Below are 23869 nucleotides of genomic sequence, written 5' to 3'. Positions count from 1 at the left end.
GATGACAAGAGTTATCATCGAACAAAAAAGGACTGCTAAGGAGGAAAAAAACTAACTAGACTACTCTAAATAGCAGGAGTAGGATTTATGAGTAAAAGGGACCGTAGAGCTGACTGCACCTCAGTGAAGTGGCCAAAGAGAAAGCAGATGTCCTGCCATCAGAATCACTGGGCAAGCATTCCCAAGGCCATCAGAATCAGTGGGCTAACATTCCCAAGGCCATCAGAATCAGTGGGCTAACATTCCCAAGGCCATCAGAATCAGTGGGCTAACATTCCCAAGGCCATCAGAATCAGTGGGCTAACATTCCCAAGGCCATCAGAATCAGTGGGCTAACATTCCCAAGGCTGTCAGAATCAGTGGGCTAACATTCTCAAGGCCATCAGAATCAGTGGGCTAACATTCTCAAGGCCATCAGAATCAGTGGGCTAACATTCCCAAGGCCATCAGAATCAGTGGGCTAACATTCCCAAGGCCATCAGAATCAGTGGCCTAACATTCCCAAGGCCATCAGAATCAGTGGGCTAACATTCCCAAGGCCATCAGAATCAGTGGGCTAACATTCCCAAGGCCGTCAGAATCAGTGGGCTAACATTCTCAAGGCCATCAGAATCAGTGGGCTAACATTCCCAAGGCCATCAGAATCAGTGGGCAAACATTCTCAAGGCCACCAGCATCAGTGGGCTAACATTCTCAAGGCCACCAGCATCAGTGGGCTAACTAACATTCTCAGTTAAGGGGAGCCCCCTTCCCTTTTCTGTAACCTTCAGAACCATGAGGTGAAACCAAGTCCAACAGTTCTACCAAATGTAACTGAGCACCCGTTCAGGAAAGAAATTCTCACTCCAAATTTAAAACTCCTCTTGGCATCATTCTCCAGCTTCAAAACATAACACGTGAGAACATAGTAAGAGCATTGTAATAACAGAAGGCAACAGCTGGGTGACAGCTCCCAGGTGACAATGGGGTGACATCTTACATGCGATAAGACTTGAACAATGGTACAGAGACAAGGTTAAGTAGCCCAGATCAAGGATGTCTCCTGGACATCTTTTCTTCACCATTTACTAGAAAATTGAGTCTGGGAAGCTCTGTCAGGGAATTTTGAAATTGGGGCTACACTGAGGAGAGTAGTGAGCAGTACCAGAATGGACCCAGGACTCAATTACATGACACTGCTGCTTCCTCAGTGACTCCAAACAATTCATATTTGGATTCAAATTAGAAATAAAGCAGTGAGGGAGAAAAAAAAATGCAGTTAACTGCCAAAAGCTGGTGTTTACATGACTCCATTCTAAGCCAAGGAGAGAATAACACTCTTTTTTTTTTTAATACCCTGAATTTTCCAGGTTTGTAGCTTTGATATTCAAAATGGAGAGCTGCAAAGGAATTCACTTTTAGGGGACACTGTTGGGAAAGAAGTCCAAAGGAAATATCTCCCAGATCTGCTTTATCTATCACAACCATCACATATGCTGCCTCTCTCTACAAAGAATGTGAAGCACCTTATCACAAAGGACCGAAGCAGGGAAAATGCAAACTTTAAATCCAGGTAGAGAACTAGACCTGAGGAAAAATACAAGCACGTAGATCACAAGGGGCAGCACCACTTCTGTGATGATGCTTCACATCTGGTCATCACACCAGAGGTACCAAGGTTATGGCAATGCCTCATTATCAGAAAAGACTGTTTCTGTAGTTCTCTCAAGGGTGGACAGGGGTTTGGGTTCAGAGGTAAAACACTGTTTCTCACTTTTTTTTTTTAAGCTATATATTTTTATATTTTTGTGGCAAAATATACATAGCTTAATTTACCATTTTAAACTTTTTCTATGTATAAAATTCAATGGCATTACATACATTCATAATGCTGTATAAGCATCACTATTTCCAATATTTTTTATCACCCCAAACAGAATTTCTGTAGCCATTAAGCAATAACTCCGTGTCACCCCTACCCAGCCCATTATCTATTTTACTTTGTCTCTATGAATTTACCTAATTCTAGATATCTCATATATGTGGAATCATAAAAAATGTGTCCTTTCTCACTGAATTTTAAAATAAAATTTGCAAGTAGACCTGCCCTGAGATACAAGTAATATACTAGATAACATGTCACTACTCATATTCTAAATTTATAGGGTCTGAGGAAAAAAAATAAAAGAATTTTTGAGGTAATTCACTTCCCCTCATGAAAAACACAAACTCTTTGAAATAACTAAACATTAAATAGCTAAAGAACTGAAGATATGTCACTAAGAGGAAATGGTACTCATTAGGGGTTTGGAAGGATCATAGTCTTACTGGCTAAAAAGGGGGAACTTGCTGGCTAGAACTGCCAATGAAGAGTTTCTGTAAAGAATGCCCAAGGAGAGAAGCGGACTTGGCCCAATGGATAGGGCGTCCGCCTACCACATGGGAGGTCCATGGTTCAAACCCCGGGCCTCCTTGACCCGTGTGGAGCTGGCCCACGTGCAGTGCTCATGCGCGCAAGGAGCGCCCTACCATGCAGGAGTGTCCCCCACGTAGGGGAGTCCCACGCGCAAGGAGTGCACCCCGTAAGGAGAGCCACCCAGCGTAAAAGAAACTGCAGCCTGCCCAGGAATGGCACCACACACATGGAGAGCTGATACAAGATGACCCAACAAAAAGAAACACAGATTCCCGGTGCCGCTGATAAGGTTAGAAGCAGTCACAGAAGAACACATAGCAAATAGACACAGAGAGCAGACAACGGGGGCGGGGGCGTAAATAAATCTTAAAAAAAAAAAAAGGAATGCCCAAGGAGACCTGGGGCCAAAGGCTGGCACAGCTCTATGCTTCTATTCATGGAAAGAATCATCATCTTTTCCCCTAGGAAAAAGTGAGGGACAAAATAAACCTGGTAGTAACAGCTGATTTATACTTTTACACAGGTTTTATGTCAAAATTGTTTCTTAGGAGTTTCTGAATGTGAAGAGGCTTACATTCTTGTCTTGATATTGTAATAGAAGGAAGTAGTATGTCACTTTTTGGATAAACAAAAGCTATTTTTAAGTTTTGTAGGAAACATTTTTGTGCTTAAGAAATTTAAAACTACACTGTCTACATACTAGCAGTCAGTAAACTAGCTTAAACATGAGGTAAAGGCGAGAGATCAACTATCAAGTCTCCTAATGGCTAAGTGCTGAGGCAAACTTCCCTTAGGAATTTAGGTCAACCCTGAATGTTAGCCTCCAAATCAAGAACTCACAGAGAAATTTCTAAGTGTGTATCCCAGATAAATTTTTGCCAGATTAACTTCATACCCAAGAAAAATACTTTACATGCAAGTAATTACTTTTAGGAACTTAATACTCCAAGAGAGACTGAAATGATAAAAGACATTCAAAAAAGTATGGGGTAAATTCCTTAATACTGCTATTAACAGCAAGGGAAATTGGGGACATATTCTGAAACTCCAAAGGCAGGTTGGGAAGACAACTGAATTTTCTCTAAGAGAATAATGGGCTCCTGGACTAGGGATTGGCCTTAAAGTAGCAATTTTTCTATTATATTAATTGGTTCATAAGGTACATGTATAAGAAAAAAAGTAAAATCTTTTAATCTGTGAAGTGACTTCTTACATACAAAAATACAATTCAGAAACAGGACTAAAAATATTACAACCCACATCCCTTCTGATTGATAATTATTACCATTATTTCTGGGTTACTGTTTCTATTCAGGTCACTCTGTGTAAACCCTTCAAAATCTTCAGTCTCTGAATCAGTGTCCTCTATAAAAATTCTTCTCAGCTCTTCTGTGAAATATTTGGAATGAAAACACACATCCTGTTAAAATAAAAACACATATACACACATTTTTGAAACCTTACAGAAATTTTGATCTACAAATCAGATTTAAAAATCAGAATGGCTGTAAGTTTCAATCAGCTTAAGCAACCAACAAGTTTAGATAAACTTCAGTTCCCCCAACAAAGATGGCAATCAGAAGCACCTGCTTTCACACAGAAAGAAGATGGAGAGAGAAAACCTGGCTACCACATGCTGACATTCTTTTCTAACGGCCATCAGATTTAGAGATGTCTTGTCCGAGTGAGTGAGCATGCCTTCCTCTCCCCCCCCTCCTTCCCCAGAAAGACTTTCACAAATAGTAAGTTTCTCTGTAGGAGAGAGCTGGGGATTTTCACAGCCCTCACCACCCACTGCTGAAGAGATTGGAGTTGTGTGATTACAGCAGGGGATTGATGGAAAGCTCAAGCCCTCCCTGACCCCCAGGATTTTCTCTCCTGCAGAATGTGAGAAGTGAGCAATCTCTCGAGATTCCACGGAGGTAGCAAGTGAGCGGAAGGAAAGCCGTGATGTGGCTAACTCTTAAAAAGACATCTTTCAATACTGACTTTTTTCTTTCTTTAGAAATAATAAAAAGAAGGAAACTTGGCTCTCTTAAGAGCATGCTTGAAAGAGAAAGGAGAGAACAGCAGAACAGAAGGGAGACCCACAAAACCTGCCTCCTTCAAGCTAGCAATGCCTCAAGAGTCGAGTGCTCGAGTCTGTCCCAATTCCTCTGATGTCTCTTCCTCCCACGCCAGATACAGCAATGACCCCTAGTAACACTACATTTGGTTGAGAATCTTCATCTCCCCCCTGCCTTTCCCTGACTTTAATTATATACTTCTTCAAGCCCAGATAATCTCTGGAAAAAAATAGATATAATAGATGAGTAGAAAACTTAACAGGGAGACAGAGAAAGAAATGCCTATATCCAGCATTTTTTTAAAGCTTAAAAATGTCTCCTATGAATTATTATGGGTAATTGGAGTGAGTTTCTTCAGAGCTAAATTACTTTGTTCCTTTGTTGATAGCTGTGGTGCAGCTGCTTGAATTAAAAAAAAAAAACAAAAAACACCAGACACTCACACAGAAGGGAAGTTCCTTTAAAGTAAAATTTATATTGTGTTCAAAGAAAACCAGTCCATATAGCTTCTCTAGGCTGGTTAGAAAGGATCCTGGTTAGAAAGGGTCAGGGTGGTGGGTAAGCAGAATGGCTCCTAAGGAAACCACTGTGAACCTGCTGCCTGCAAGCAGGAAACGCCTGGCTGACAGCCCCAAGTCAGCCCCTGCGGGTGGCTTTAGGGCAATAAGGTCTATGGGTAAATACCGTTCTATATCCAAAGCTACTGCCTAGGGTCAAAGGCAATAGGTCAAGGTTTAGAGCAGCAAGTTCCAACTGTCCATCTGCACCAGCAGTGATCAGCCAAGGAGAAATCAGTATCTCTGGTGACTAGTTCTGATGGAGAAAAACAACTTAGGTACAGTTCTAAACTGAAGTGCACGCTCTTACTTTCCCAATTCCAATGGTATAAACAATTTTTAATGAGGGTCTGTACAAAGCCAATCTCCACTCCGTACACACAGAGCATGCTTGGTTACAAGCACAGCAAAATCAGTGCTGGCAGTATGTCCTGTGCCTTGGCCACCTACATCTACCGTGCTGAAGACTACAAGCAATTAACTGACTGGACAAGGAGCTAAGAGGGGGGTAAATGTTCATTTTGAAGCTCATGTCACATGAAGAAATAAAGAACAGCAATGGCCTCTGAGCCAGAGTCAGACAAGCATCCCATTTCAGTTCCACCCATCCAACACCCAGTGGTGTTCATTTGGGAGAAGGGAGTGCTGGATGCTGGAAATAAGAGGGAAGGAACAAAATAAGGATAAAAAGCCATGGAAGCTAGAATGCATAAATGAAGTATGATATCCCTTTCTTTAAGGAGTTTAAAATCACCACGACCATGGCGAGGAGCAGTGTTAGAAGGAAGACAAAAACAATATGGCAGAGAGGGAAAGAAAATCCAGTAAGACTGCAGGGAAGCCGCAGCACTGAACTGGACCTCAACGAGGTAGCAGTACTTTGAACAACACTGAGAGAGCATGCAGGCAGGATGAGGAGCAGAAACCAATGTAACGAAAGAGGAGAACAGGGTATGAAAAGTAACTGCAGCTTCTGGTCCACTGCAGCACAGTGGGAGGAAAGAGCCAGTTGTGAGAGGTAAGAGGCAGAGGAGTGGTGGCCAGATGTGCCCCTGGATTTGGAACATCCCAGCTTTGCTGCTTCCTGGCAGCAGTGGGAATTCCCTGACCTTCAGTCTTATCACCTGTAAACCTAGGATAATAAAGAGCAGCCATACCTTCCCAGGTAGGAAAAGGGTTAAGGGAATCAGTATGAGAAGCACTTGGCACGTTGTCATGGGCCGGTTTGCTAGGGTCAGACTGAGGGGAATCATGAATCCATGGTCCGACTGAAGCATGGCTACCTGATAGAAGCAGTCCTTTTTGGGGACTGAATTATGCCCTCCACAAAAGGCCTGTTCAAATTCTAACCCCCAATCCTTGGGTGTGAACCCATTTGTATATAGGATCTTTGAATATGTTATTAGTTTAGGTGTGGCCCATCTGAATGATGATGGGCCTCAATCCAACACAGCTGAAGGTCTTATACGTCAAGGAAATTGGCTATGCAAGGAGAAAGCAGAGAATGACAGCAAGGAGACGGACCACCATGTGACAGAGGCAGAGAATGAGCCATCACCAGAATGCTCCTAACTCCAGGAGAAAGCAGGGCCTGCAGAGAGCTTGGTGGTATACTTCTAGCTTCCAAACCTGCGCGACAATAAATTCCTGTTGTTTAAGTCAACCAGTTTTGTAGTATTTGTCACAGTGGCAATCTAAGCCACTACGTTTTGTAATGACTCCTGCATGCGCTGCTCTAGGCTCTTTGGCAATGACACATTCAGGTAAGGGGTGATGAGAACTATGGTAGCTGAAGAGGGAAGAGAAGGGAAGGGCTGGATGTGAGGAACATAGCAGAAGTTTCACCAACTCCTAGAGTGGTTGATGAAACTAGAGTGACTAGAAGCAGGGAGATGAGAAAGCAGGAGGAGGAGTCAAGAAAGACTAAAGGCAGAGATGGAGGTGGGGACCATCAGGAGGAGGAGGGAGAATGGTAAGTTTCATATCTCTCTTGAGCAATCAAGATGAGTCCAACCGACAGTCAGAAATGCTTCTGAGTCTTGAGACAGAAGCCAGGCTAGAAATAATGAACACAGAGATCGCAGCCGAAACTGGGAAAACTGATGAGAGCACGAAGAGAAAGAGACAAAAGACTGAACACAAAATCGAGACAGAAGCCAGGCTAGAAATAATGAACCCAGAGATCGCAGCCGAAACTGGGAAAACTGATGAGAGCACGAAGAGAAAGAGACAAAAGACTGAACACAAAATCTTGGAGAACATTTGCATTTGGATACAAGAATCAGAGATGACAGTAAAGAGCAAAGGTGCAAGAGAGAAGAGACCAAGGCGGCAGAAGGGGGTCGCTGGGGGCGGGGTGGTCAAAAGCTATGGAGACATCAGAGATGAGGAAGGAAGACAGAGGCTGGAGAGGCCCTGGTTGACATTGGCACATGCCACACCAACCAAGGCCAGAACACACAGAGTCATTCAAATAAGTAAGCAGGCTCTTGATTCATACAGAATCAACAGCTCCCTTTACCATGCTTGCCCAGTTGAAGCAAGGTGGGTTTAATTTACAGCCTTTTAAACAAGGCCGTGGTCAAGGGAGAATGAGGAATTTTGAGTGCCACAATGAACGCAAAAGAAAACGCCGCTGAAGGCTAGATATTTTGATTGGCCATTCTATTGCTAAGGCATAATATAAACCTCCAGGGATCCAGCTCTCAGAAAACTGTAACTTGTGTTTGCTACAGATCAAAGTAATTAAAGAAAGAATAATGCTCTCAGCGGCAAGAGCGAGGTGCCGATAGAATCCCGCTCCAGGACCACTGAGAGGCATTTGTCTCACAGTAACCACACATTTCGCCCTGCCTGGCTGTAAACCTCGGTGTGGGCTATCGCTATGCAGGGCTGCCCCGCCCCTGCCAGCTATGTGGGCGGATTCTGAATACAACTTCACCACAGGTTACAGCCCTGAGGTAGCAAAGAAAATGGATTTGATCATGTGAGGCCCTTTTATTGAAGAAAAAAGAAAATAAAAGTTTACTGTGCATAGAAAGGATTAAAACAGCAAAAGTGAACTAGTTATGCTCACCAGTTTCTTGAAACAGAAAAGGCATAACGCTTTAATAAAATGCCTGACAGTCAAATTATCGCACCAACCTCAGACCTCGTTCAATACAAGAATATTCAAACCGAGATCCTGGCCTCCGGATGAACACACCTTGAGAGGAAGGAGCTGTACCTTTTTCCCCGACTCCAGTGAGTCAAAACTATCACAGCTCTCTTCTGATGAGAGGGTTTCCATGGGAACATCATCTCGGAAGCCGAAGAAATCTTCATCATCACTGGGGGCGTTAAAAATGTCAGCCACTTCTTTAGGTATCTGTTTAGGATTCAAAAGAAAAGACTGACTGAAGGCTGTTATAATCATCTAGGAAAATTTCCTAGAAGGAAGTAGAAATTGCCATTTCATAACATTATGAATCTGCAATGGTGTACAGATCCATTGTTGACCAGAAAGCCCCAATAACCCTGAGCAAAATGTGCTTTTGCTTGATACCTTGAGAAAGAAAGGGAGAGGGAAAGAATAGGCCTTTTCTTTTTCAGATTCTAGATATGCTCTATTTTATATATATGCTCTATTTATAGCAAATGCCAAGGTCCCACTTAGAAACCATATTTGATCTCTTGACAAAAATAAGAAAATAGGTATTGGATTCCGAGAAATCAATGATCTGATTTTTCCTGAAGCTCCTCTTTTCTTATTTTCTACCTATAGTGGTAATACACTGTTTCAGAGATGTGAAAGTTTCACACAATGAAATAAGATTTCCTTTTTCATTTTTATTTTTACGAACATACACTGCCCCTTCCCCTCTACCCTCTTCCCCCATCTCCCCAGTAACCTCTAATCTGCTTTCTATCTATGCAATTTGGTATTTCTAGTCATCTCCTTTAAGTGAAATTATACAATTTTTGTCCTTAAGTGTCTTGCTTACTTCACTGATCATGTTTTCAAGGTTATTCCATGTTGCAGCATGTCTCATAACTTCATAGTTTCTTCTGGCCAAGGAATATTCCATTGTGTGTATGTACACATTCTGTTTATCCACACATTTGTCAATGGACATTTGTGTTGTTTCCCACTTTTGGCTATTGTGACTAATGCTCCTATAAACACTAATGTACAAGTATCTGTTTGCAACCCTGTTTTCCCTCTCTTTGGGTATATACCTAGAAATAATATTGTCAGGTCAAGTGGTAATTCGATATTTAAACTTTTGAGGAAGCACCACCATATTGCCTTCCACAGAAGCTACCCCATTTTACATTCCCACCAATAATGCACTAGAGTTCCAATTTCTAAACATCTTTTTCAACACTTGCTATTTTCCATGTTTTAAAAAATAACAGCCATCTTTGTGGGTATGAAGTGGTATCTCATTGTAGTTTTTATTTGCTAATGATGCTGAACATCTTTTCATGTGTTTATTGGTCATTTATATATCTTCTTTGGAAAAATGTCTGTTCAAGTCCTTTGCCCAATTTTTAATTGGGTTGGCTTTTTATTACTGAGTTGTAGGAGTTAATATATTCTGGTTATTAAACCTTTTTTTAGATTCTGAATATTAAACCATCTAAAATATGGGTTGAATCTCTTTTCTCCCATTCTGTAGGCTGTCTATTCACTTTCTTGATAATTTCCTTTTATGAAGTGTTCAGTTTTTAAATAAATCAAATTTTAAGTAAATCAAATTTACCTCATTTTCCTTTGTTGCTCAAGCTTTTGGTGTCATATCTAAGAATCCACTGATGAAACCCAGGTCATGAAGATTTGTACCTATATGATTTTCTAAGGGTTTTATACTTTTAGACCATATAATTTAAGTCCTTGTCCATTTTGAGTTGACTTTTGTTTATGATATATGACAGGAGCCTAACTTCATTCTTCTGCATGTGGACAGTTTCCTAACACGACTAGTTGAAGAGACTCTTCTTTCCCCACTTCATATATTTAGCACCCCTGTCAAAAATCAATTGGCCATAGATGTGTGGGCCTATTTTTGTACTTTCAATTCTGTTTCACCAATCTATCTTTCTTTGTACCAGTAACACACTGTTGTGTTGATTATTGTTGCTTTGCAATACAATTTGAAACCAGTAAGTGAGACCTCCAGCCCCATTCTTTTTCATTCTTATTCTTCTATTCATGGGCCCTTGCGATTACAAAAAAATTGAGAACCAGTTTTTCCATTTTTCAAAAAAGGCTGTTGGAATTTTAATAGCAATTGCACTGTATTTGTATATTGTTTTGAATAATAGTAACATATTAACAATGTTAACTCTTCCAATCGATGAATATGGACTGTCTTATCATTTATTTAGGTCTCCTTTAATTTAATTCAGCAGCATTCTACAGTTTTCAGTAAATAAGTCTTTTATGTCCCTCATTATATTCCTAGATCTTTTATTCTTTAAATGCTATTTTAAATGGAATTTGTTTTCTTAGTTTCTTTTTTGTATTGTTCATTGCGATTGTACAGAACCACAATAGCCTTTTGTGCTAATCTTGTACCCTGCCACTTTGCTAAATTCATTTATTAGCTTTAATACTTTTCTTGTGTATTCCATTAGGTTTTCTATATACAAAATCATGTTGTCTGCTAATAGAGATGGTTTTATTTCTTCCTTTCAAATTTGGACATCTTTTATTGCTTTTTCTTATCTAATTGCTCTGGCAGACTTCTAGTATGCTATCAAACAGCAATGGTGAAAGCAGTCATCCTTGTCTAGTCCTGATCTCAGGAGGAAAGCTTTAAGTCTTACCATTAAGTATGGTATTAGTTGTGGTTATTCATAAATGGCTTTTATCACATTGAGAAAGTTCCCTCTATTCCTACTTTTCTGAGTACCTTCTTTTCTATATTCTTAATCAATTTAAGTACTTTGGGAACTAATCCCAAGAGAATTTAAATGCTATTATGGGGAATTATTCCCAGAGAGAACACATTCAGCCTAACAAATATGTATCTGCTAATGGTTCTTTTGTTTGTTGGATACCTGTTATTTTCCCAACATTTTGATAAAGTTAAAAACATACAAAGTTGAAGAACAGTATAAACACATGTATATTCTTCACCTGGAATCACCATTTGTCACCACATTTGCTTTCACTTTCTCTCAACGAATGTTAGGTTGAACTGTAGGATTTATTAACTGCTTTTTACCTAGAAAACTAGCAATTTAATTATGATACCATCTAAACCATATATACCCACACATTTGAAGTAATTCACAGACATCATACTAATTTGCCCTAAAATATTTCAGCATACATATCCCAACGATAAAGGGCATTCTCATACAGAACCACAAATCATAATACCTAAAATCGTGAATATTAATTCAATAATATCATCTACTATAAGTTCCATATTTAAACTTCTACAACTGTTCCCAAAATGTCTTTAATAACTTCTCTTTTTGAAGGAAGGGGGCATCCACTCAAGTAAGGTTCATGCATTGCATTTGGTTGCTTTTACTGACATTGCTTTTTGTTTTTCATAACACTGACTTTTTTGGAAACTCCAGGAAACCTGCCTTGTAAAGAATATCTGAATTCTGGGCTTATCTGTTTCCTCATGGTTAGATTCAGATTAAATAATTTTTGACAACAATTCTACACAGGTGGTGTACACTTCTCAGAGCATCTCTGTAGACACAATATGTCAGGTTATCCCACTATTGGTAGTGTTGAAAAAGTTTTAAATTATAAAAAATTTCAAACATCCCAAAGTAGGCAGAATAATATAATAAAGCCACATGTTGCTTTCCCATCTTCAGCAGTTATCTGTCCCTGGCTAATCTTGTTTCATCTGTTTCCCTCCCCAAGTGCCTGCCTTCCAAATTATTTTGGAGCAATTGTAGCCATTCTATCAGTTCATGGTATAGCATCATCAAATGTACTGTATGTGCTCACAGCTCTATTGCCTCAAATTTTAACTTATCATTTATTTGCATCATGATCTAAATAGACACATATACTGTCACATGTCTTTTAAATCTCTCCATCTCTCCATCTTTTACTTTTCCTTGCAACTTATTTTTAAAGAAATAGGGTCATTTGACTGTAGACTTTTCCCCAGAGTCTGGAGATTTTTTGTTGCAACCCCAAGATGTTGCCTAACATTTCCCTGTCCTTTGGATTTCCTCCATAATTCAGTAGTTGAATCTAAAAGGCTCAGTTAGATTCAAGTTTTGGTTCTTTTTGATAAGACTCCTTCACAGATAGGCTGTGTTATTCCTTCAGAAGCACATAACGTCTGCCTGTCTCTCTTTTTAGTGGTGATATTGTTTGATTTACTAGTTAAGGTGATATCTGCCAGATTTCTCCTTTGGAAAGGTACCTTTTCCTCTCTGTAACTAATAAGTAACATGTAGATTCTGTGAATACCCTTCTCCTCAATAACATTTCACACAATAGTTTCAGCATTCATTGATAATTCTTTCCTGAATCAATTATTACATGAGGGGTTGGAAAACAGTAATTTTCAAATTCTATTCCTCCTACATATATTAGTAGCTAGCATTCTTCTACGAAGATAACTTTCTCTAATGTGGATTCATGGATTATTTTTTATTCAATTTCACATCATTACTGTGATTCATTACTGTCATCATTTTTTCTAGTGTTCAAAATGTTCCAAATTTAACCAATGGGAGATCCTCCAAGCTAACTTTTGTGTCCTTTTGACATGACCCTAATAGAATTTTAGCACCTCAAGTTGCTTTCTAGCACAAGCTAAGCTCACCTTGTACTTTTCCTCTCCAGACCTCAAATCAGCCATTTCTCTAAGGAGCCCTGGTAGATTTCATTGGGAAATGGCATTTAGAAATAGAGATGTGGGAAGTAGGTATGCTCCTTGCTAGTGAAGTATCATTGCTTCTAGGCTCTTTGGACAGAGCAAGGGTCTTTTAAGCACTTTAAATACCTTAAATCACAAGCTCAAAATTACACTTTAGTTCAAATCCAACATGGCAGGATTCTTCCTCGCCCCCCCCACACACACATTTTCAAATTACTTTAGAAAATCACCCCTACCCCACATTAGTATCGTCCTCCCCACCTACCCCGAGAAAAACTGCGATTCCCAATATATTATTCTTACTCATTGGCTCTATAACACAAAATAGTTCAAACTTACAGTACAAATATACTACCAACAATAAAGTTCAAGATTACTTTGCAGTTCATTCCATACTAGGAGAACAGTCCCTATATATTAAACCTTTTCCTTGAGATAATCACATACTCCGCTTACTTCAGTATGCAAAAAATGTTTTCCGTGCATATTTCCCATTTCATCGCAGTTTAAAAAGGTCCCCAAGGGTCAAAATTTAACCAAATAACTTCCCATAAAGACATTCTTAGGTGAAACTGGCATTTTCTTTTTAATTATGAGTGGGAGATGGCAAAGAATAGAAAGTATGGCTTCATGCCTTGAGTCATGCTAAAGGCCAGCAGATTAACCTGCTATACTTTTGTGTCAATGGTGCAAATACCATTACAATGAAAAAGGGAATATCTTATTATTAATATCACAGTTTTGCCATAGTGGAGCCCTGAAAGAGTTTTAGGGTTCCCCAAGAGTTCAAGAGCACCCTATGGCTGCTGAACTATTTCTTACACAGTTCTATATTCAAACGTTACTTAAATTATTTTTTCTGTATATTAAGTTAATTTTACATCTAGTAAGGTTCATTTGAGAAACTAATCCCTCATCTACTTTCTTTTATCATGATTTTAATAATTTTTTTTTTTTTTTTTAAAACAAAAGTTTTGTTAAGGCTTCACTCAAGGAAGCCTTAACAGACTTTGGATTTTGGAGAACATAAATACAGAAACTGAATACTTTAAGTTGAATCGTGTTAGATATATACAACCACTTTCCCACCATCTAACAAATCATCTCAAAAGACAAACAGACTGGAAGTGGACTTGGCCGAATGGATAGGGTGTCTGCCTACCACATGGGAGGTCCAGGGTTCAAACCCCGGGCCTCCTTGACCCATGTGGAGCTGGCCCATGCGCAGTGCTCTTGAGCACAAGGAGTGCACTACCACGCAGGGGTGTTCCCCGTGTAGGGGAGCGCTGCGCGCAAGGAGTGTGCCCCGTAAGGAGAGCTGCCCAGCGTGAAATAAAGTGCAGCCTGCCCCTGAATGGCACCACACACACGGAGAGTTGACACAGCAAGATGACGATACAAAAAGAGACATAGACTCCCATGCTGCTGACAACAATAGAAGCGGACAAAAAACAAGAACATGCAGCAAATGGACACAGAAAACAGACAACTGGGCGGGTGGGGAGAGGAGAGAAATAAACAAAAAATAAATCTTAAAAAAAAAAAAAGACAGAATGACACAGAATTGAGGTTCCACAAGCAAGAGAAATAAATGACACACGGAGGCTGAGAAGATGCTCCTAGGCAAAGCTTAAACTTTGAGGTAGAAAAATTTAACTCTTCACAGGAGGTGAAGTTTAAGCACCAGTTGTGGAATGAATTGTGTCTCCCAAAAAGATACGACGAACTCCTAATTCCCGGTACCTGTGAATGTGACCTTCTTTGGAATAGAGTCTTTGCAGATGGAATCAGGTTAGGATGGAGTTGTACTGGACTAGGGTGGGCCCTAATCCAATGACTGGTGTCCTTATAAAGAAAAGGGAAAGTTGGAGATAGATTCACAGAGGGAAAATGGCCATGTGAATATGGAGGCAGAAATCAGAGTGACGGCAACCACCCGCAACCAGGAAGCGGCAAGGACGGATCCTCCCCTACAGCTCTTTCAGAGAGAGGGTGATTTCAGACTTCTAGCCTCCAGAACTGTCAGACAAAAAATTTCTGTTGTTTTGAGCCATGCAAGTTTGGGGTAATTTGTTTTATAGCAGCCCCAGGAAACTAACACAGCACCCTTATCTTTTCAGAGCTGGCTTTTCTGGTTGTTTAGCCATCAGAATCAACACTCCAAGAAAACACATGTCTATAGAAAACACAGACACTCTGTACGAAGGTGTGAGTGAGTGTGTTACGCTTTACATCTTGGCCACTTAGGGGCCATTCTATAAATTAGAGACACCCACTGGACCCAAAGTTTGTTTTAACATTAAGGGTTAAAAAGGGAAGAGCACCCATTTAATGATTTAATGGAAGCACACGTAAGGAATGGAGAGGCTCAGGGATATGAATAAATTGCTTCCAGCGTCAACCACATTAGCCCCTGCACTACTGTGCTGCACTGCTGCGCCGCCGGGGCACACTAACTAAATTCTCCTTCTTCATCTATTACTTCTGCATCTGCACCAGAGGTGCCATTACGAGGATGTAATTACTGATTAGGAACAAAAGGAAAGAACGCACTTTCAAAAAAGAAAAAAAAGCAGTATGTATTAGTGGGGTACACAGGGCTCTGATGCTTTTTGCAGACCTTCAAAAGGCATTAAAGGCAAGTTCCAGACACTGCTGAGCCCCAGGATTTATCAACAAACAGCAACAACTGCTTAATTTAACAGACACAGCAAAGGTAGCAAGATGTTGTAAGAGAGTCCCAATAAAAGGATGCACTGAGATACCCCAACTGATGTCTGACCAGCTGAACAAGACATCAAAGTATTAGGTCATTTTCCTGATTTGTCAACAGAGATTTCGCTGGGTACCTGCAGAATGCAGACACAAAACTCAATATACTTTACTCCCCCAGATTTGTGTTGTTTCATTACAAAAATGCAAATCATAAGATATGCCACCCCAAAAAATTAAAGAACTGAAAAAGAGAATATAAAATATTCCCAACTATTTATACTAGTCAAACTTAAACAAAGAGTAGGAAAACTACAATCTTGCTAACCAAAAAAGAATCAAGAAAACTCCTGTCTGAAACTGAAGAGATCCTTTTGCATCATTTTTTAAATCCACAGACCCAATGCATCTATTCCAAGCCTGCACATACACTGTTTATATTTTTATTTGTTCACTCTGTCCTTGTTAGAAAAACGATGTGAACAGAACCAAAGTAGGAGACACCAAGTTTCAATATCGTGACAAGCACACAGGCACTAGAAGGTGTCACCAGCATAAAGCAGGGCATCAATAAATACCTGCAGCAGTCATTTACATGTATCTGGCCTTGTAGTCTATTTTCTAGAAAACGTGTACTGGGTCAGAAGGTCCACTCTGTAACATGCCTTATGCATGAAGAATTGAGGATTTTCAACCAGAATACGAGGGTATCTACATACAAAGTAGTCCTTATTCACAGCTTCTCCCTAGGAAAGGACTGCAGATGTCTTTCAAAAGCCATACAAATTACTTTAGAAAATCAACTCTGGAACCAGAAACCACAGCTCCAAAAGGCTTGGGGGCCAAGCAGGTGGGCAGTGAGGGAAGCAGGTCAGGGTCGGACAAGAGGGGCTGACAAGTAAGCTAGAGACACATGCCCAGAAAGGGCAGCAGCTCCTCACCGCCAGCTGACTGCTGCCTTGCAGGAAAATGGCCCCAGTGTACCCAACCTTCACTTGCTTCAGAGGCCAGAAATGAGGATCTGGGTGAGAAATCTTCCAGTTTTAAAATGTCAGCCTCTGACATATAGACCAAACATCTAGAGACTGAAGAAGAAATGAAATCAGGATGCATATGACAACATGAATGACCCTTGAGGGTATTATGATGAGTGAAATAAGCCAGATACAAAAGGACAAATGCTGTATGGTCTCACTAATACGAATTAATAAGACGAGGAAATTCATGGAGGCAAAGTCTAGATAATAGGTTACTAAGAGATATAATGTGGGTTGAGAATGGGAACTGATGCTTAATGTAGAAATTTTAATAGTAAGTTTTACTGTAAAAGTGTAGAAATGAATAGAGTTGATGGCAACACATTATAGTGAGTAAAACTAACACTGCTGATCTACAAACACGACTGTAGCTGAAAGGGACAGTTTACGGATGTAAACGTCAATTGAAAGGAAGCTAGAGAATAATCTAGGCACTATGTAACAATGATTTTGGTGATGGATGAAGATTGTGTTAATAGTATAAATATTAGAATGTTCTTTTATAAAGTGTTAAGAACATGGTGATACACAGGAAAATTACAACTAATGTAACTTACAGATGGTAGTTAACAGTAATATTGTAATATTTTTGCAGCAATGGCAAAAATGATATTCTACCAGTTCCAAGGGAAAACAAATGAGGGATATAAGGGGATACGGGATTTTTCCTTTCAGAGTAAGGAAAATGTTCTAAAATTGCTGAGGTGATAAGAGCACAACTCTGATGAAAATGAGAGCCACTTAGTGTACACTTTGAATGGACTGTACAAAGCATGGGACTGTATAACACAGGGAACTCAGTGGTGGAAGATGGACTATGGTTAACAGAATATGAGAATATTCTCTCATGAACTATAATAAGTATATCATACTAATATAGGGTATTAATAATCGGGTGGGTTTGGAGAAAAATACACTAAATATAATATGGACCATAGTTAGTCGTAATAGTTTGACAATGCTCTTTTATGGTTTGTAATAAATTTTTCACAACAATGCAAGGTGTTGATGGAGTGATGTATGGAGCTCTGTAAGAACGCATGTTTGTTTTGTAAGTTCACAATTTTTACTAGACTTATTGTTTTTGTATGTGCATGTATGAATGATATACTTGAATAAAAAATTTTTTAATGGAAAAAAAAAAAAGAAACATCTACAGCCAGGATCTCAAATTAGTTCAGGTAAGTGAACAATGGAATTCACGGTGCTTTGTGGAACACCAAGGAAATGAAAAATGTCAGAACTTCAAATGTTACCAGCGGTAAATCCATTAGAGTCTAGCAGTATTACCAGGCACCGAGGTATTAAAGTTCAGTGAAAAGAAAAATTTCAAACTCAAAGTTTCCATTCCTTCCAAAGATACATAAATGGCCAAGAAGCACAAGAAAAGATGCTCAATATTATTAGCTATCAGAGAAATGCAAATCAAAACCACAATGAGATACCATTTCACACCCACGAGAATGGTGCCTCGTTAAAAAGCTGAAAATTACAAATGTTAGAAAGGATGTGGAGAAACACAGAACACTCATTCATTGCTGGTGTGAATATAAAACTTGTAGTCACTGTGGAAGAGTTTTCCATTCCTCAGAAAGCTAAGTATAGAACCACCATGTGATCCAACAATATGACTACTAGATATATACCCAAAAGAACTGAAAACAGGAATTTGAACAGATATTTGCACACCAATGTTCACAGCGGCATTATTCACAACTGCAAAAACAGGAAAGTAACCCAAGTGCCCACCAACCAATGAACGGATAAACAAAATGTCGTGTAGTATATATACATACCACACACACAATGAATATTATTCAGCCGTAAAGGAAATGAAGTTCTGATACATGCAACAACATGGATGAGCCTTGAAGAATCATGAATAAAATAATCCAGACACAAAAGGACAAATATCTCACTGATATGAAACTAATAGAATAAACAAACTCAGAGTCAGAATTTAGAATACAGGTTTAGGGGATAAGGTGAGGATAGGAAATGGGAAGTTAAGGCTAAAAGTATAGAGTTCCTACTTGGAACAATGGAATATTTTTGGTAATGGATGGTGGTGATTGTACCACAATATTGTGAATGTAATTAACAGCAATGAAATATATACCTGAATGTGGCTAACAGGGGAAATGTTAGGCTGCATACATGGTAAGAGAATAAAATAAAAAATATATATCCATGGAACTGCAATATACAACAGTGACACCTATGACCATCAGTGATAACAAATGTACCACATCAATGCAAGATGTTAATAATGGGGCAGTATATAGGAATTCTGTATTTTGTGAATGACTGTTCTGTAAATTAACAACTTCTCTAATTAAAAAAAAAAATCCGTTCCTTAAATGAACGGCAACCCTTTCCCAATTCACATAACAAGTCTCCTAGTACTCATCCTACCAGGACTTGAGAGGCATATGCTTTTAAAACCCAACCCCTTCATAAGAAAGATTCAGATATATCATCACCTTGTGAGCTAAAAATTCAGCATCAGTGGCTGGAAGAGTCATACCTCAAACCCAGGAACGTGGCTCCTAAGCGCACAAATTAACTGAAAGTTCTAAGGACAGAGCTATTTGCAGAACCACACTTGGCTCAAGTCAGGCTTCTGTTCTATCCCAACTAAACTATACTGATAAAAATAAATCTTGCCAAAAACACTGGCCAAACTGAAGGGAGAAATAGATATCTCTACAATAATAGTTGAAGACTTTAACACACCACTCTCAGCATTGGCTAGAACACCTGAGCAGAGGATCAATAAAAAAACAGAGAGCTTGAATAATATGACTAAACCTGACAGACATATATAGAACAATGCACCCCCAAACAGCAGGATATACATTACTTTCAAGTGCTCATGGATTTTTCTCCAAGACAGACCATATGTCACAAAGCAGATCTCCATAAATTCAGCAAGATCAAAATTATACAAAGCACTTTCTCTGATCATAGAGAAATAAAGTTGGAATCAACAAGAGGTAGAAAAAGGAAAAATTCATACACATCTGGAGATTAAAAAAACCTCTGAAACAGTGAATCAAAGAAGAAATTTCAAGAGAAATCAATAAATATCTCGAGACAAATGAAAACAAGAACAAAACATATCAGAACCTAGGGGATGTAGTGAAGACAGTGCTGAAATTCATAGCCCTTGATGCTTACAATAAAAAAGAAGAGCTAAAACCAATGACCTAACTACACAGCTGGAGGAACTAGAAAAAGAACAGCAAACTAATCCCAAAGCAAGTAGAAGGAATGAAATAACAAAGATCAGAGTAGAAATAAATGAAATTGAGAACAAAAAAAATAGAATTAACCAAAAGTTGGTTCTTCAAGATTAACAAAATCAACAAACCTTTAGCTAGACTGACAAAGAAAAGAAAGAGAAGATGCAAATAAAGGAAATAAAAAATGAAAATGGGGCTATTACTACAGACCCCACAGAAATAAAAGAGACAAGAGAATGCCATGAAAACTGTACCTCAAAAAAGCTAGACAATGTAGACAAAATGGAAAAATTCCTAGGAACATACGGACAGCCTACACTTACCCTAGAAGAAATAGAAGACCTCAACAAATAAATCATAAGAGACTGAAATAGTCATCAAACAACTCCTCAAAATGAAAAACCCAGGACCAGATGGTTTCACAGGTGAGTTCTACCAAGCATTCAAAGACGATTTATACCAATCTTTTACTCAAATTCCAAAAAACTGAAGAAGGAATGCTACCAAATTCATGCTGTGAAGCCAATATCACCCTAATACCAAAGCCAAATAAAAATATTACAAAAAAAGAAAATTACAGACTCATTTCTCTAATGAATATGGATGCAAAAATCCTCAAAAAAATATTTGCTAATCAAATCCAGCAACACATTAAAAGAATTATTCATCGTGATCGAGTGGGTTTTATACCAGACATACAGAGTGGGTCAATACAAGAAAATCAGTGTAATACACCACATTAATAAATCAAAGAAGAAAAATCATATGATTCAATCAATTGACACAGAAAAAGCATGTGACAAAATATAGCATCCTTTCTTCATTAAAAAAAGATAGTGATTGAAGGAAACTTTCTCTAAATGATAAAGGCCATATATAAAAAACCCACAGCTAACATTGTCCTCAATGGTGAAAGACTGAAAGCTTTCCCACTGAGATCAAGAACAAGACAAGGATGCTGACAGCCACCACTGTTTTTAAATACAGCACTAGAAGTTCTAGCTAGAGCCATCAGGCAAAAAAATAAGAAGAAATAAAAGGCATCCAAATCAGAAAGGAAGAAGTAAAACTTTCACTATTCACAGATGATCCTGTATCTACAAAGTCCCAAAAAATCTACAACAAAGCTGCTAGAGCTAATAAACAATTACAGTAAAGTGTCAGGATACAAGATCAATACACGAAATTCAATGGTGTTTCTATACAATTGTAATGCACAATCTGAGGAGGAAGTCAAGAAAATAATTCCATTTACAATAGCAACTAAAAGAATCAAATACTTATGAATAAACTTAAGCAGGGTTGTAAAAGCACTTGTATTCAGAAAACTACAATGCATTGTTAAAAGAAATTTTAAAAGACCTAAATAATTGGAAGAAAGTTTCATGCTCATAGACTGGAAGACTAAATATCAGTAAGATGTCAATTCCACCCAAATTGATATATAGATTCAATGCATCCCAATAAAAATTCCACTACCATCTTTTTAAAAGAAGTGAAAACACAATTATCAAATTTATTTGGAAGGGTAATGGGCCCCAAATAGTCAGAAACAACTTAAGAAAAAGCAAAGTTGGAGGACTCTCATGTAAGAATGAAGTATTTAGTTCATATATGAACATTAATAAACAATAAGTGTATAGTTAAAATTGTGAACTTATAAAACAAACATGCATAACATCATGTACGGATCCCATACATCAACTCACTACCAAATTCTTGCATTGTTGTAAGACATTTGTTAAAAATTATGAAAGAATATTATCAAAATCTTACTAACTATAGTCAATAATCTTACATTTGATGTATTCTTCCCCAAACCCACCTTATTATTTTTTTAGATATATTTTTATTACAGAAGTTGTGAACTTACAAAACAATCATGCACATGTGTAGAATTCCCATGCAACACTCCTTCACCAACACACTACACTGTGGTAGAACATTTGGTACAGGTTATGAGATACTATCATCAGGCTATTACCACCAACCATGGTCCACAGTGTATATTTGGCACACTTTTCCCATACTCCCCCATTATCAAACCAGTGCATCTTTGGCATAGATGCATGAATATTACCATATTGCTGTTAACCACAGTCCACAGGCCACACCAATTATATTTTTTCCATGTTTTTCCACATTAACATCCTGCACTAGTTAGATACATCTGCTCTAGATCACAGAAGGACACTCCTGAAATCTGCACCATCAACCACAATTCTCATCTACCTCTGGGTTCACTGTTATTCAGTCCCTAGGTCATTCTCTAGCTTTATTTCAATTGACATTTACATCCCTAGACTACCCTTTCCAGCCGTACATCCATTTATAAACCAGCTGCTACTCACTATCATGTGTTACCATCAACTCTATACATTTCCACAGAGGGTGATTTTAATAAAGCATCAGGGAATGTTTCTTACTACAATACTAAGTGTATATTTCACCTGGAAATGAGCTCCATTTTAAGCCCTAAGGAACAATACAAAATAAATTCATGTATACTGTTGCATTTTCCTAATTGTTTTGAAAGCAATTGTGATGGCAATGATGGCAGAATATGCAGTGTCGTAGTATCTTGCATCTATGAAAAGAGATCTTTTACTCAGAGCAAAGCATCCTTTGCTTTCCCTTCAACCCACCAGAAAAAGGGAGTTCTGCATCATTTTCTACCATAAAGATAATCATTTCTTTAAATTCTTTATGATTAAATCACCTGGTTAAAAAGAAATATAGGTACCTCAAATGATCCATAAATACTAACTCAAAACAGATCCCAGATCTAAACCTAAAACTAGAACAGTCCTAGAAGAAAACAGGAGAGAATCTTTGTGAACTTGAATCAAGTGAAGAATTCTTAGAGAGGACATCAGAAGCATAATACGCATTTTTTAAATTGATAAAACTGGGGAAGCTAACATGGCTCAACTGACAGAGCGTCCACCTACCACATGGGAGGTCCAGGGTTCAAACCCAGGGCCTCCTGGCCCGTGTGGTGAGCTGGCCTACACTCAGTGCTCCCGCATGCAAGGAGTGCCCTGCCATGCACAGGTGTCCCCGCGTAGGGGAGCCCCACGTGCAAAGAGTGTGCCCCACACTGAGCCACCCCATGCAAGAAAAGTGCAGTCTGCCAGGAGTGGCACCGACACAGAGAACTGATGCATCAAGATGACGCTTACAAAAAAGAAACAGATTCCTGGTGCCACCAAGAATACAGGTGGACACAGAAGAACACACAGCGAATGGACACAGAGAGTAGATGGGGGGGGGGGGGGAAGGGGAGAGAAATAAAATAAACCTTTAAAAAATAAATAAAATTGATAAAACTGGATACTCAAAAGGTCTGTATATAAATTATACCTTAATCAAAAAAAAAGTGGCGGCAGCCTTGGCCCAGTGGTTAGGGCGTCCATCTACCACATGGGAGGTCCACGGTTCAAACCCCAGGCCTCCTTGACCCGTGTGCAGCTGGCCCATGTGCAGTGCTCATGCGTGCAAGGAGTGCCGTGCCATGCAGGGGTGTCCCCCGCATAGGGGAGCCCCACACGCAAGGAGTGCGCCCTGTAAGGAGAACCGCCCTGCGCAAAAGAAAGTACAGCCTGCCCAGGAATGGTGCCGCACACACGGAGAGCTGACACAACAAGATGACGCAACAAAAAGAAACACATATTCCCGTGCCACTGACAACAACAGAAGCGGACCTGGGAAACGGACTTTGGCCCAGTGGTTAGGGCATCCGTCTACCACATGGGAGGCCCGCAGTTCAAGCCCCGGGCCTCCTTGACCTGTGTGGAGCTGGCCCACGCGCAGTGCTGATGCGCGCAAGGAGTGCCGTGCTACACAGGGGTGTCCCCCGCGTAGGGGAGCCCCACGCGCAAGGAGTGCACCCATAAGGAGAGCCGCCCAGCGCGAAGGAGGGAGCAGCCTGCCGAGGAATGGCGCCGCCCACACTTCCCGTGCCGCTGATAACAAAAGAAGCGGACAAAGGAACAAGACGCAGCAAA

The 23869-nt window shown here is 39.4% G+C and overlaps 1 protein-coding gene across 2 annotated transcripts in view; it reads right to left on the bottom strand.

The window, feature by feature from the left end:
* CDCA7L (cell division cycle associated 7 like) overlaps positions 1–23869 on the bottom strand; it is a 54161-nt gene that overhangs the window by 7791 nt on the left and 22501 nt on the right. Inside the window, exons 2-3 of one of the 2 annotated variants that reach the window (XM_004461327.4) lie at positions 8245–8385; positions 3681–3815 (exon numbers count right to left, since the gene is read on the bottom strand). In XM_004461327.4, the coding sequence (XP_004461384.2) occupies positions 3681–3815; positions 8245–8385 (276 nt within the window). Of the gene's footprint in view, positions 1–3680; positions 3816–8223; positions 8386–23869 lie in introns of both variants that reach the window. The other variant, XM_004461326.4, reaches the window with a different exon arrangement.

The sequence above is a fragment of the Dasypus novemcinctus genome, chromosome 5, assembly GCF_030445035.2.
Source record: "Dasypus novemcinctus isolate mDasNov1 chromosome 5, mDasNov1.1.hap2, whole genome shotgun sequence".
NCBI lineage: Eukaryota > Metazoa > Chordata > Mammalia > Cingulata > Dasypodidae > Dasypus > Dasypus novemcinctus.
The sequence above is the reverse complement of the archived record's forward strand: the minus strand, read 5'-3'. Positions and strand labels throughout refer to the sequence as shown.